Source organism: Triplophysa rosa, linkage group LG3 (genome assembly GCF_024868665.1).
Source record: "Triplophysa rosa linkage group LG3, Trosa_1v2, whole genome shotgun sequence".
NCBI lineage: Eukaryota > Metazoa > Chordata > Actinopteri > Cypriniformes > Nemacheilidae > Triplophysa > Triplophysa rosa.
The window spans coordinates 7,154,061-7,168,986 of record NC_079892.1 but is presented as its reverse complement, the minus strand read 5'-3'; the positions used below and the strand labels follow the sequence as shown (position 1 = coordinate 7,168,986).

The 14,926-nt window shown below is 37.6% G+C and overlaps 2 protein-coding genes across 3 annotated transcripts; one reads left to right on the top strand and one right to left on the bottom strand.

Annotated features, from left to right (window-relative positions):
* The first annotated feature begins 253 nt into the window (after positions 1-253).
* Positions 254-3,747, top strand: tigara (TP53 induced glycolysis regulatory phosphatase a). 2 transcript variants are annotated; one of them, XM_057329230.1, is made up of 6 exons: positions 254-525; positions 968-1,068; positions 1,180-1,301; positions 1,900-1,977; positions 2,117-2,227; positions 2,391-3,747. In XM_057329230.1, the coding sequence occupies exons 1-6, from the start codon at positions 494-496 to the stop codon at positions 2,766-2,768; spliced, it is 822 nt and encodes a 273-aa protein (XP_057185213.1). In that variant the 5' UTR covers positions 254-493; the 3' UTR covers positions 2,769-3,747. The 2 variants fall into 2 exon arrangements, with proteins under 2 accessions (XP_057185213.1, XP_057185214.1); XM_057329231.1 differs by having other exon boundaries at positions 282-525; positions 1,031-1,068.
* A 2,191-nt stretch (positions 3,748-5,938) lies between these two features.
* fgf6a (fibroblast growth factor 6a) lies at positions 5,939-14,615 on the bottom strand. The gene is made up of 3 exons (XM_057329233.1): positions 13,497-14,615; positions 12,906-13,009; positions 5,939-8,745 (listed from the first exon to the last, which is right to left on the bottom strand). Exons 1-3 carry the CDS (start codon positions 13,831-13,833, stop codon positions 8,545-8,547), a joined length of 642 nt encoding a protein of 213 aa, XP_057185216.1. The 5' UTR covers positions 13,834-14,615; the 3' UTR covers positions 5,939-8,544.
* Between the last annotated feature and the right edge of the window lie 311 nt (positions 14,616-14,926).

Here is a 14,926-nt window from a genome sequence, read left to right as displayed (position 1 = left end):
AACTTAGCGGGTTACAACAAAACCGATATACGAAAACCGTTAACTTGACGGACACCTTTTTGACAGACGTCGTCACTCAGTTTCAACGCCTGCCATGCGACACAGGCGCCAATAGGCTTGTTCGACTTGATGCGGCGCCGCAAGATCCGACAGGCGGATGACATCAAAGTACCGCGAGAGCGATTCGAAAGCAAACTATTTCTCGTTTTTCGAATCGCTCTCGCGGTACTTTGATGTCATCCGCGTGTCGGATCTTCGGCGCCGCATCAAGTCGAACAAGCCTAATAACTGCAAACGCCTCTACGTCACCCTGCGTACAAGCTAGTCAAATAAGGAGATAAGAGCTGTCAATGCTGCGGTCACTCCAAATAACAAATATTAAGCGTATGTTATGAAGAGCAAGATGCGTGACAGCTTGTGATTTATTCATGGCCCAACAGAAGGATAACCTACAACCTACGACGCTGTTTATTGCATCTTTATCCCCGCAATAATGCTTGCTTTCGGTTTAACAGTAGTCCGACAGTAAGTTGCCATTTTCTTTTTAGTTTTCTCTGTCATCGGGTTTGAATTGTTTTTCAATAGCAACTCTACTGTCAACTGTTAATCATTGCGTTATTTATAAGACTTCATAGAAAATAATATCTTACATAATACTTTAAAGTACTCTTTTAAAATAAATATAACATAACTGATTATCATGATAGATCCGTTTTAAATCATGAGGGTAGGCTGAGATTTAGTAGATTTAGCTACACGGGTTATTGTGGGAGTTTTGTTTTAAAGTCTATCCTCATCCTCGGAGTAGACTATCAAATTATTCGTGCCTGTTAACACGCCTATGCTTAAAGTTCAGTGTGAATCTATTCCATCGAAAGGTCAGATGCTTGTTTTGATTTAGACCTGTGAGCAGCATTAAATTATTTAATACACAAAAACAAAGATTTGCTCTGTTTACCTTAAACAGACGTAAACTGGTAGGCCTATCTGTTGATAAAACAGATGTTTTCTTGCTGTTTTGGTTTACAAGTGGCGAGACGCAGTGCAACAAAGATGGACTTTTACAAGGTAATTTCTGAGAAAACTCTAGACTAAACTCTGTGTAGTTTATTTCAGCTATTAAGCGTTAATCATTAGCTTAATAATCATAAATATGAAATTGGGATGATTTGCATTTAGGTCAAAAGATAGACGCTCCTCTGTCTGATATTGGAACACGCCAGTCTGAGGCTGCTGGGCTGTATCTGAGGGATGTCAAGTTTACCAATGTGTTTGTGAGTGACATGAAGCGAGCCAAACAGGCAAGTCTAGTCGAAATGTCAGCTGATCACAGCCAGGTGGCGTTATTTCTCCAAAAACATATTTTTGCCACATTCACATTTGCCTTATTCAGTTCGTTTCTAAAAAGTGGAAGTTACACAATCATGTTTCTCTTGATCATTTATCACAAAGCATTACAAAATGTACTTTATTTACCACGTTTACTTGATAAGTATTAATTATAGGTTTTAATAAATATAATGAATGTAACGATTATGAATATTGTACTGACATCACGTTTTTCTTGTAAGGTATTCACAGTGCAACTTTTAAAATAATACATTAGGCATCGCATCTATCACAACAGCAATGGTGGAAAATGCAGAAAATCACTGGGTTGACACTAGATGGGGACATTTTTTCAAAACCATACATGTAGAAAATCCCAATATATTTACGTATGAAACCACAGCCCTGAATATAAGATCCCTTATAATCAGAGGAATGTCAACAGCATTTTTGCTGACATGTGTTAGTGGTCAACATAAGTAGCCTATTTTATAACTACATTGCTACCACACATACTATTAGTTTCTAGTGTAATTTGAAATTAATAATCATATCTCTGTAAAATTACAGACTGCCGAGATTATTGTGAGGAATAACAGAACCTGCCATGATATAGAATTACTAAGTGATCCATCACTCAAAGAGAGAGTAAGTACAATGACTTTCATTAACGGCTGCACAAATGTCCTTTCATGTTTAATTTTTTTGTGTTCATTTTGATTATTTCTACCAATATTGGACAAAGGTTTTTTTTTAAATAGATAATTGATTACAGGTATTTCTGTAGTGTTTTGGTATAGCTGAGGGAGGTCAAGTCAAAGACATGAAAAACATGGCTAAAGCAGCTGGACAGCCTTTGCCAGAGTTCACCCCTCCTGAAGGAGAGACAATTGAGCAGGTAAAATCTGTTGTGTTCAAATTGTAGAAACGTGAACAAAAGAGACCCATTGATGAGACGCACATTTTAGATTAATGTGACCTTCAGTTGTTTATATGTGTGTATTATGTGTGGTTAGCTAAAGAAATTACACATGTAAACAGAAAGCCTATATTATTTTTAGGTGAAGGCACGTGTTAAAGATTTTCTTCAGGCTATGTTCCAGCGAATAGTTAATGACCACCAAGACAAAATACAAGATGAGATACCTATACCTAAATTGGACGGGCCTCTCGCGGGACTCCCGGATGATGGGCTTTTAGGCGTACCTGTCCATGCATTGGTGGTTGGCCATGGTGCTTATATGAGCATAGCAATGCTGTATTTCATTGAGGACCTAAAGTGTTCCATGCCCTATGGATCACACCCAGCTCGAAGGTTTTCCCTCTGTCCAAACACTGGAATGTGCCGGTTTGTCATCACTTTGAAATGTAATAATGCAGACATTGCACTTTCAGATATACAATGTGTGTTCATCAACAGAAGAAACCACACCAAGTGAGGAAGAGTAAGCAACAAAATGTTTACATGTATGCAAGGAAGTGTGTGGCACTAGATGCTTTCAAAGCAACAGCATGCACGCTTTTGTGGCCCAAACCTAACTTCCGGGACACATCCGCAAAGAATAGAGTCCATGTAGATTATTTCTGATAACAGGCAAAAGAAATAACAAGTAAATTATTTGGCTAGCAAGATAAATGAATGTCTAGCCAAGATTATTTTGGGTTATCAGTAGAAGAACCATTACTTGGCTAAGCTTAAATGTTGCACAACCCATTCAACAAAGCGTTTGTTTTAAATAAATTAATATACAGTAAAATTCAACAAATTGTTTATTTAATACGATTATTATACAATCAAATAATAGTATAAATGAGTATTAATATAAACTAAATAAAATATAAATATGTTATTACCCACTAGCCAAACCGATCAATAAAAACAGACTGGAAATTAACAGACTCGTGCATCCGATGAAACTTGTCTCTAAATTTAGAACTGTGTGATAGACAAAAAATGTGAATTGTGTTAAAAATTGTGAAAGGGTGACTCTCATGAAGTCTTGGTTTCAGTGAATTTAAACAAAATAATTGCCTACGTGAATATGCACAATATTTATTTTTTAAATTAAAGCATGTGATTTTAAATATTTTCCCTCGCAGTGCACTCGCAGCAATTTTAGGAAGATTTCTTTTAAAAATATTTTTTGTTTGGGGGAATAACCTACAATCATCTTATTTATTCAGATTTCAAGCTTTGCTTTAGATTTACATGCATTGTTTACATGGTTTAAAGTTTTCTTTCTTGCTAAATTTAACTCATAATAAAGGTTGCAGAGTATTAACATGTTCGTTTGTGCCACTTGTTTACAAAAAGTTAGAGAGTGTCCTGACATGTACTGAGTTTATGTTGGTAAGGTGGAAAGATCACTGAACAATCAGTAACAAACAGCTTCTCTGACCGCACTGGGTCAACAACAAAAAATCAGGTTTCAATTAAATCAGTTTTTGCATTTTTTTATTTGATTTTTAAACCTAATATTGTTTCAAAATAAATTAAATCTATTTTAAATAATACATATTTTACAGTATACTGTATGTCTCATATATGAGTGCTGGTACTCACACTTATGATTACCTGATTATTTATTTATTTTATACAATTCAAACGTTTCAGTTCAAGATTCACAGTCATTTGATACATTGGCCTGTATTTAATATTTTTTTAGATAATATATTAAATATAAATGTATGAATACTTAAATATAAATAATTCAGTGGAGGTGGCCAGCCATCTCACCATTACTTTGTTAGCGATGTTTATGTCTTTAAAATCAGACTGTCAGAAATGCAGGCTTTTAACATTTAGCTCTAAAATCACACATGATAAATTTGATGATTTGATCGCCATTTGTCTATTAAAAGGCGCTAGTAACATTTTCATAAAAATACTGTCATTGCCAGAGCTTACAATGGCCACCCAGTTTAAATTTTAACTGATTTGAAGGTAAAGGACTGACAAACAGTGACATTATCTAGCTTTATCTATACTAAGGTGAATAAAAAGACCCAGGTTATAGCAATTACAGAGTAAGATATAGAAAATATTAAGTTGTAATAACTAGTTATTAAATATTTAACCAAACTAAACAATCAATAAGAATGATCCAGCTGGGAGAATATGTGTTTTAGGTCTTTGACACTTTATACATTCAAAACATTCCAATAATACGTCCACTTATGACATGCTACATAAACCATAAATAAAAGTCTGATCACTAATTGTTTTCCAACGTTTAAGATGGTGCAACTTGCTTTTGTTTCTTCTCTTTTCGCAAATGTGGACTGACAGGACTCTTGGAAAGAAGTACGTGTAAAGGGTCATCACAAGATGTGATTGTCTCTTTAGAAACATTACTGATGTGCTCACGCTCTGGCTCTCGATTTGGTCTTCGATAGTTTGCTGTTTTTGACCTTGGATTCTCAGAGCCCAGAGGATCAGATGGGTCAACATGCTGACTTCTTCTGTGCCTCAGATATAAATTTGTCTGTAGAGACAAATAAACCTCAGTCGGGATTTTATCTTTCTATGTAGGAATCATTATTGCATTAATTGTATCTTTTTTGGACACAAAGCATTTTTAGATTTATTTTCTCTTATTTTTTGAAAGAATCATATATTTTTTAAAGGAATATATACAGTTTATTTTAATTAAATTGTTCAGTGTGAAATAGCAAAGGCATTAGTATGTGAATAGTGGTAAAATATTACAAGATAATAGAATATAGTTTTAAAAGAAAAGTATACAATTCAAACAATTACATACTTACTAAAATGTATGGTTGTTTGTTTGAATCCAAGCACATAAACAGATTACTTTTTATGTCAACAGAAAAGCAGTCTTTACTTCTTGTCCTTAATGAAATACCTCCTTTGTAAATAAAGAAGTGTGTCAGCAATCTTCAAATAGAAAAGTGAAAAGAACTCGCGTCTCAAAATTTAGATAAATTACAAACTTACCTTTTGAATCTTGATAAATGACTTTCCGTTTTCCATTACTAAATGTTAATTTCAAGTGGCTTATCTTCTCTGTATATTGATCTTTCTGGTTGTCTGTTGTGATATCTTCTTTGGATTGTATTGGATAACACACTACTAGAGTGCAGAAGCCCAAAACAGCCATACAAAAAGTATATACTGTGTGCATGATCAGACCAGGGATCGGGACATGATGAGGTAACTCGCTGCTAGAGTATATAACTGGAGGAAAATCAGTTCAAAAGTCATGTTTGCTTATCAAGAACAATTTCACATATCTAACTGAACATAAACCAGGTCATTGTCAGGCAGTTCTGGGAAAAGAGATCTTATTTATCTTTATTAACATCTTAGTTATTTAGTTAGTTAGTTTGTTTGTTCATTGCTTGTTTTGTTAATAAGCAGACAATAAATACATACATTCATTTAAAAGTCGGTAACCTTGAAACTTACTTCTGTTAAGATTAAACAATGGAATGAGAGTCGTTGCATGCATTTCTGCTTTTGACCACCCGAGGAGGCTCTAAGCTAACCAAAAACAGTTTCAGCCTAATTTATTAGAGCATCTGTAAACTCCTAAAAACCATATAAAGAATATGACAAACAAAGGGGTTAAAAAACAACCTTTTATTTTCATTTCAGTAATACAGTTGGCTGCTGTGCACAGCACATATACGTATAAAAATAAAAGGAAACATTTTCTTAATATATTAGAATTCTCACTTTTTCTTTTTTTTAGAGATTAGAAACAAAATGATTGGCAAAAAGTGTGTTGTCTCCAACAAATCGTACAATCATCTCAACAAATTGGAACTAAGGCAGAAGGTGAGGTATATGATAGAAAATAGGAGGGGAATTTGGAGGGGGCGTCCGCCCCTCTGTGCAGGAATACAAAACTGAGAAAGAACACAAATGCTGCATACACACACACACGCACCACCCCTTACAGTCATCCTGCAAGCCACAAATGGGGCCGTTTAAGCTAGAGATACAGTACAAAAAACTGGTGGAACTTGCATGAGAGATAGCTGTTTTGTTTTGAGGGCTTAACTTCTAGATACAACATTTCTGTCCAACATTTTGCATTACAATCCATGCAAAATTCTATTCATTTTACCTAAGTATAAAGAGATCTGAAATGTGACAAAGGACAGTACAGTGGAGATACATATCAATAAATTAACATAGGCCATCACATACAGTACAAAGCAGTCATTTTGACATTTTTCATTAAAGCAATCACATTGCATGCCTATATTTGGGGTACAAAGAGTTTTAAATCCATAGACTCAAGATCCAACTGAAGATCATACCGTATAAAGTTCATCCTTTCAACACAATAAAGTTGAAAATAACTAATTTCTCGAAAATTACCAAAGCAATTTGAATTTAAATTTTTTAAGGGTAAGTGTGTCATTTTTATGCAACTAGCTCAACCAGAATGAATTGCAAAAATAATGTTTCCAAACACAAAAGTTTCCATTGTTTGACAAACAGATGCTTGAGAAAATGTTATAAAACAAGCAAATTGCAATTCTATGGTGCACAAATCACACACTTCCCCTTTAAAACTCAAACACACTTAGTAAGCATATTGTATAACCATCTGCATATCAGTGTACCTGACTCAAACATCTCAGTAGAAATGAATCTTCTTTCCATTATTATTAACTCAAAATATCAATGTCAAGTATTCTGCTGAACTAAATAGCAGAGCCATTAGTGCAAGAGAGAATGCAAGGTAAGTCGATACGTTGTAACCTTTAACTGTTCAACCGCAGTGGTAAAGCTCTGATCAGCAAACCTTTCCTTCGCTCTTGCACATTGCGGCTGTGACACACAAATCCAACATGTTCTAACATGACTTGCACAAAGGATACAAGTGTACATACAGATGTACAAAGACATCTTGATTGTTGTAGTTTGAACTAAAACGTTACAAAAGATTCTTCACAAATGAGAGCCTCAGCCTTTCTTTGACTGAAAATTTGCAAATAAATTATAAAACTAAAGAACTACAAAAACTTTGTAAGCTATGGAGGGGGAATGCCTAAAGATACCGAATTCTTCAAATCTGACTGTTCATTGAGTCTGGAAGTTAGTAGTTGGATAGTGTTTGCTGTTTAAGCATAAATGAACAAATGATGTTATCTTAAACAGAAGACCGTTTTTTACATTCCAAAGACTTTTTGATGGAGTTCAAGTATGTAGTCAACATGTTGGTGAGATTAAATTCCTAACACCTCAATGGAGATCAGTCACTATTTTAGAGGTTAAAGGGATACTTCACCCAAAAATGAAAATTCTGTCTTAATTCACTCACCCTCAAGGCTGTCCAAACCTGTATACATTTCTTTGTTCTGTTGAATATAAAGAAAGATATTTGGAAAAATGTTAGCAACTGACATTTCTGGGACATCATTGACTACCATAGTAGAAAAGTCAAGAATTTAGGAAAGCAAACAGATATAGGGCACATTTGACTACCATTTAAATTGTTCCTACTATGGTAGTCGATGTCCCAGAAATGTCAGTTGCTGACATTTTTCCAAATATCTTTTTTCATTCAAAATCAAAAACATTACAGATAAACGGTACACTTTTCTGAGTATCAATAAAGATCCATGCAAGCCGTCTTTAATCTCCAAGCCTGTGATATAAATATGGATCATAAACTAATCTTAGAAGACATTAAAGCCTCCATTTGACAGAAGGAACTATAAAGTCATAACAGTGGCATGTCTTCATTGCATACGAATAAAACGAGCCAAAATATCAGTAGCTATAAGGCACCAACTAATCACGAAACAGGAATAACTGCAGAAAATAAATGCTTTCATCTTCAAAGGTGATACAAATGAAGATCCGAGTAAACCAATATTTATTCTTCCCACTGTACCTTTCAAATACTTCTGTGCAGACGTGGCTCTTTGAGGTAATAAAAAGTATTCATTTCACTTCTAAAAGCTGAGGATGTTCGTCATTCCTATGGCCAGCTAAAGTTTACACCAGTTATGGCAAGCACCCATAAAGTTAGAGGGCAAAAAAGCTCTCCACCTCTCACTCATAACAGAAATCAAAAGCAGCGAAGGACAGCATTTACACAGTTCCGACACAAGATACGGAAATATACATATATCATTATTTCAACGAGAATAAATACTGTAAGTGTTATTTTTGTTCTTTGCAGTTCACCTCACGTGTTTAGGTTAGCCACGAGAACATCCAACATGTGCAAATTATTGTGTTTTTGCAAGTTTTGCTAACAAACGTGGAAGGAAATGTGTGACAGTCATCACTGGGGAGGCCTTGTAGCCTCGCTTCAAGCGGCCATGTTTGCTGAGGGCGATATAAAAGCCCTTGTAAATGGAAGACTCGTATGTGTTGTAATTGTTGGGCAGCAGCATCTCCTTGAACTTGCACTCGTCACGGAAGACCCTCTATAAAAATGGTACGAATGAGATGGTTAGATTGGTTTAACTCCCGTGCCCTCCCACCCCCTCTCCATCACCCCTCATGCCACACCCCTATGGAGTTATTTTAATGACAAATGTCGCGAGCGCATTATTACAAGGCGAGAGCGCATTCATGTAATACGAGCGTGTGAATCTCTCCGCTCTCACGCTGATTTACTTTGCAAGTGGAGTGAAAAAAACAAAGTGAAAAGACATAATTACACAATATTTAACAAGAAGTATTAAAAATGTTGTTTATTTTCAACAAACGAGCACTGGATTCAGAGTGCTCGTGCGGCATTGTCAAGCTAACATGTGGCCAGTCATTCCCTTTGTGAAGGGAGTTCCACACACATACACGAGAGACAGTAATGCCCTACACCCTTCAAAGAGTTAACTTCAAGGGCTCAGCCCTTCGAAGGGAGTAGGGCATAGGGATGCTCACCTCCGTTTGGAAAATGCCCTTGCTCTCGAGAGTTCCTCCTGTTTTTTCTGGGATTATAGGCTGTCAAAAGTAGTCAACCAATCAGGAATAGGCTTCCACGGCAGGCCAATGTCAATGCGACCTCTTACATGGCATCTTATTGGTTGAAAGTGACTCAACATACTCAACGACGCAAGATGGATCCACCATGTTTTCAGGTAACAATTTTAATATATTTGATGCAACATTATTAATCAAATGTATATTAGAAATGAAGGGGGCGTTAGGATGCTTTGTAGGCTACCACGTATAACTACCACGTTATTCAGACAAAACAGGCCAACACCCTCAAGTTCATGTGGTCCTCATGCATGTCGTACACTAAAAATAGTATTGTCAAAATAGTACTAAATTGATTACAGAACAATTTAGATTGGTGTCTTAAATTAGCTTTATTCTAAAATAATATTTACTACAAGTAACGGTACATATCAAAACAATAATAGCAGTGGAGTATGATCCTCCCAAGATGGCAGTGCAACATGCAACATAGGGCATGACGTCAGCTTCACACTCTTTGATTATCATGGTGACGATTTTAGATTATTTTAGCATTTTATTTTCAAATATAGTAACAGATTTGGAATGCATTTGGAAATATCATATAATATTCTATACCTATTTGCAGACAGAAACTGTAAGTGTTCTGCATTCAGTGTACAGGGCATAAAACTGAACTTCTATGCAATATACCAAACGCTCCCTTCCCGTTCATTTCTAATATACATTTGATTAATAATGTTGCATCAAATATTTTAAAATTGTTACCTGAGAACGTGGTGGATCCAGAGGCATATTAAAACCTCATGGTGCCCCTGGGCAACAGCCCCAGAGGTGCCCCCATCCACCCACCTACCCACCAGAAAGAATCCACTCATTAAAAGATTTATATATTAAAAGATTTATATATTAAAAGATTTATATATTAAAAGATTTTATAAGAATGAAACTCAGCAATTTACAATATATTATTTTATAAGAATTACACATTAACATGACACTTTTGTAGAAAAGAACACAAAAAATAACTCATTTTTCAAACATTTTTAACAATTAGGCCTACTGTAGTTAAAGGGCAACTGCTTTCTGTTGTAATGTTACATTTCTTGTTTTGATGTAGTGAAAAAAAATCACTAACAATTTTTTTTTTACAAGTGTAAATGTTGTGCGTGCCACAAAGTGGGGGTACAGGGACACACACACACACATATATATAGCCTATATATATAAAACCTATGTATAGTTTGCATGTATGTATTCACATTAGGGGGACAATGGAACAATGTACAGATTTTCAGGACATTGGGACTTTAATTCACCAAAGTGGCATTCACCAGATTACAATGTATAGCAAGGTTATTTATAGAAATAACATGAAACGTTATTATTACTATTTTAACTGCTAGAGAGACGCACTAAACAGACGGGTTTCATTGCACATACAGCTATTCAAACGCTATTTTTAAGCACAGTACGTGTATATTCTTCTTACAGACTCCTAAACGATCACACAAGTACTAAGATAAAAGTGTACTCCACTAAAAAGTACACGTATGAATTGATTGCTATAGTGATGACACCGTTCTTCACTTTCACTTTAAAACGCAGGTTTGGACCTTAAATAGTGCCCTTACCTCCACGTACTATTAGCATACATTATCATCTTATTTCTGACGCATGCCATGTATATATATCTTTATTAATCAGTGATAATCCCCGCATTTTTAGTCGCCGCTACAACAATGCGCTCTGCACCGTTCCCCCCTCTGTTTGAATCTTAAAACGACTGGCCTCATAACACTTACTTGTGATTGGCTGAATGTTAGTTCACTCAAATCTATGTAACAAACCAGATAACGTGTGTGTCGAAAAAGTGCGGGGGACAGAACCATTTTTATCTGAAAGTTGGGGGTATTCCCGCACATGGTGCCTATTTAGCGCAGATGCGTGACTTAAGTCTTAAAAAACAAGTGCTTATGTACATTTATAAAAAAAAAATTTGTATTGCTGGTTTATTTGGTGCCCCTAAAGTGTTGGTGCACTCGCCAAATTGCCCATATGGTTAATCCACCGCTGGGAGGATCCAGAGCCATTGATAGAGAGAGTCTATGGCTCTGGAGTCTTCTACGTTGACTCCAATGGAACCGTTTTTCACCGTTTCAATAGTTCCAACTAATAACTTATTAGTAACGCATGGAGCTGCGACTAAACAGACCAACTGAGGTAAACTTCTAACCCATTTAAAGACGAAAGCCATTTAATGAATAAAACAATGAAAGAAATAAAGCATTTAAAGAGAAAACATAACTTCCTGGAAATATCTGAAGGCTCCATGAATCACGTGACGCTCCAGCGTTTTGGACTTCCGTTGGCAGAACTCTCTCTCTCAATGGCTCTGGGTGGATCCATCTTGCGTCGTTGAGTACGTCGAGTCACTTTCAACCAATAAGATGCCATGTAAGAGGTCGCATTTTCATTGGCCTGCCGTGGAAGCCTATACCTGATTGGTTGACTACTTTTGACAGCCTATAATCCCAGAAAACACAGGAGGAACTCTCGAGAGCAAGAGTACCAAAGGATGCGTGAACGCACGGCAGGCATTTTGAGTGCGCACACACTCACTGAGCGACAGCAGAGAACATTCATAAGAGAGCAGCGTATAATTGGGAGCGCGCGTCCAGTTGTGTGCATGAGCAAAGGAAATCGGCGTGAGAGCGGAGATTCGCGCGCTCGTATTACATGAATGCGCTCTCGCCTTGTAATAATGCGCTCGCGACATTTGTCATTAAAATAACGCCATACACCCCTCCTTTCTGAATCCAACTACAGTAACTAGGGCAAAGTGCAGGAAAACTTACAGAACACTGTACAACTTAAGTACTTCTTTAAATACCCCAGTGAGTTTGGTTTAGTGATTCTTAACTGATGTGAAATAATGTTACAACATCTTTTACAATTATAACATGATTCACAAGCGGTTTAGATTCATTTTCATTGCTCATGCTGTCCGTCAAGTTCTTATCAGCGTCACATAAGCACAGAAAATCAGAACTTAGTCTGATGTCATATTGCGTATAAAAGCATTTGGGCAAAATCAGAGATTGGTTAAACTGACAAAGCATACATTTTTCAAGTAGCCTATGTTCATCCATTATGCTTTGTCATGTTAATAACATGCACATATACTCCAAGCAAAGTCTCTGATTTGTGTGTTTGAGAAAAAAAACAATATCTGCATGTTTTGAATTGGAAATTTTATTACATATTAGCAAGCGTCTGCAAATGCCCATATTCAATGTAGCTTTATTTATTTAAATATTAATTCCAGTTTTTATCAGATATCTTAATGCACAATTCGTATATGCGTATAAATGTCTTTTTTAAATAAGTAATACTATTTAAGAAGCCATTCAAGGGCTACGTGTTTCTGCCTACGTCATCAAAAGAGAGAATGTGTCGTTGTGGTGAGATCAGGCATCTTAGCGACGCACGTGCAAACTAGGTCAAAATTACATTCAAGCCAAGCGTAACATTATAAACTCATTCGAGCATACAGTGACTTTTATCCAAAGTGAAATGGAAGATTTCAGGCCACGATGCGTAAATATGGGTGCATTTCTGAGCACCTCGACACGAAGATACAAATAACAGGCATACCTACCGTTCCGTACAACCTTCCGCGGCTGCTCATTGCGACAAAAAGCTCGCTCTTCACGCCGTACAGACTAACAACCCCTCTCTCTACCGCTGAGATTTCTATCACACCTGATTGGACAGAACATCAACGTTACATAAACGACATGGCACATTATGATACAGCTCATTAACTCAATCTGCAGGATGCAAAAGTGGGCGGATCCAGAGGATGCCCCCGTCTTTGTTCTGCATTTCTTCCATGCTGGCGAATTTCTGATAGTGTGACATGGAAAAATGCTCCTGGGTTTTGGCATGCACTGCACGACGAGCGCGACGCGTATCGGGGCCGCTGTGTAAAATTAGTTGGCGTCTAAATTCGTCCAAGCATTCGTGTCATGTTTGAGCTAAGGGAAATTCAGCAGTGATTGACACCGGGGTTTATTTTAATAGATATGTCAGATAGAACACGCGTTTATTGCTGTGATGCACACACAGAGCCATGCAACAAGAATAACAGCCAAAAAATGATGATGGTGATAAAACAGTAATGCGGATGCTCATTCAATCATTCTCCATCATCATCATCCATCGCATGACATTTCGGGGTGCAACTCACTGTACTGGTTCTCATTATGTACACCGTTTATCCTGCCGTCTGGGAGGACCTGCAGGTGAAACCCGATGCCCACGTTGCAGTACAGCCTCCGCACTCTCTTAATACCCATCAAATAGTCACTCTCCCAGTTCAGGTCCGATTTGTCCATCGAGATCCCCAAAACTGAGCGGGAGAAGAGCGTCTCCCAGCTTTTCTCCAGTAGAGTTGCATTAGTCCTGTCGGAGATGGGGTAAGAGGACACGATTCCGAGCAAAAAGCCAAGCAGAACAAACGCAGTCCACGTCCATCGCCCGCTGGTCTCGCACATACTGATGAGGAGCCTTTGCGCAGTGGCCATCCGGTTTACCCTCGGGGCACGTGGTCAAAATTAATGACCCTAAAAATACCACTCTTGTTTTTCTTCTTTCGGCATGGTGGCAGGTGCTTATTTTTGGAAGGCAGGTCGGGGCTGCGGGCGTGTAACGCAATAAGCCCCTCGGTAGATGAGAAGAGCAGGGCGGCGGAGCTTGAGCTGGTGGCGGCGGTGCTGATGATTACCATGTTTCACCTCTCCCGGTGGACAAACGCTGGCGTGGGGAGCACCACACACTCGCCACAATGCAAGCTCACCTTGCCTGGGAGATCTTCAAGATGACATCACCCACCTTAAGGATGACATCACGCTGACCTCACGTCCTCACCGCTGCCACCGGCCCGTTAAGTGTAATGCAGAACGGAGGGGATGGGCGAAGAAAAGTTGAGCGCCAGCGATCGATGCGCGCTCTGCAGCACTACGCAAATATATATATATATATCGCTGTCAATCCACGCAATCGAGGAGCCCAGGGAGAGTGAGAGCTCACAGGAGAGTGTGGGACGTGATGGACTCTTTGGCAGCTCCCAAATTGGAGCGGCGGTCATATGCCTGACGGGCCGCGTCCTTATTTAGAAAGCAGGTGTAAAAACACTCCAGTTGTCACCGCGGAGCCATGTCAATCTTGCGAAACACTTCCTGCGCTGTTTGCTCAGGAAGCTATCACTTGAATAAGCAACCTTGATTTATTTGGGTAAAAATTGTCTAGATGATAGATAGACAGATAGATAGATAGATAGATCAGTGTGCTTTATTTTTACACCTGATAGGTGCGCAAATATTTTGGTTAAACACGTGACCAATAGGTGGCGATGTCTGACAATGTTGAAATCTCAAGTGCCTCGAGGAGGGACATTTATTAATGAGTGTTATTTGCATAATGCATTACTTACATAATTGTACAGCAGATATTACTCTTGTTGGCTACAAAAACGTTATGTTTCAGGCTACAAATATGTGAATAACCTTGGGAATTCATTTGGGGATGTAATATATTTTTAGATCATAATATTTGAGCCCGTCATGTTAAAAATTCATCAGCTTCAAAAGCCAATTAACCACAATTAACCCCATTTCG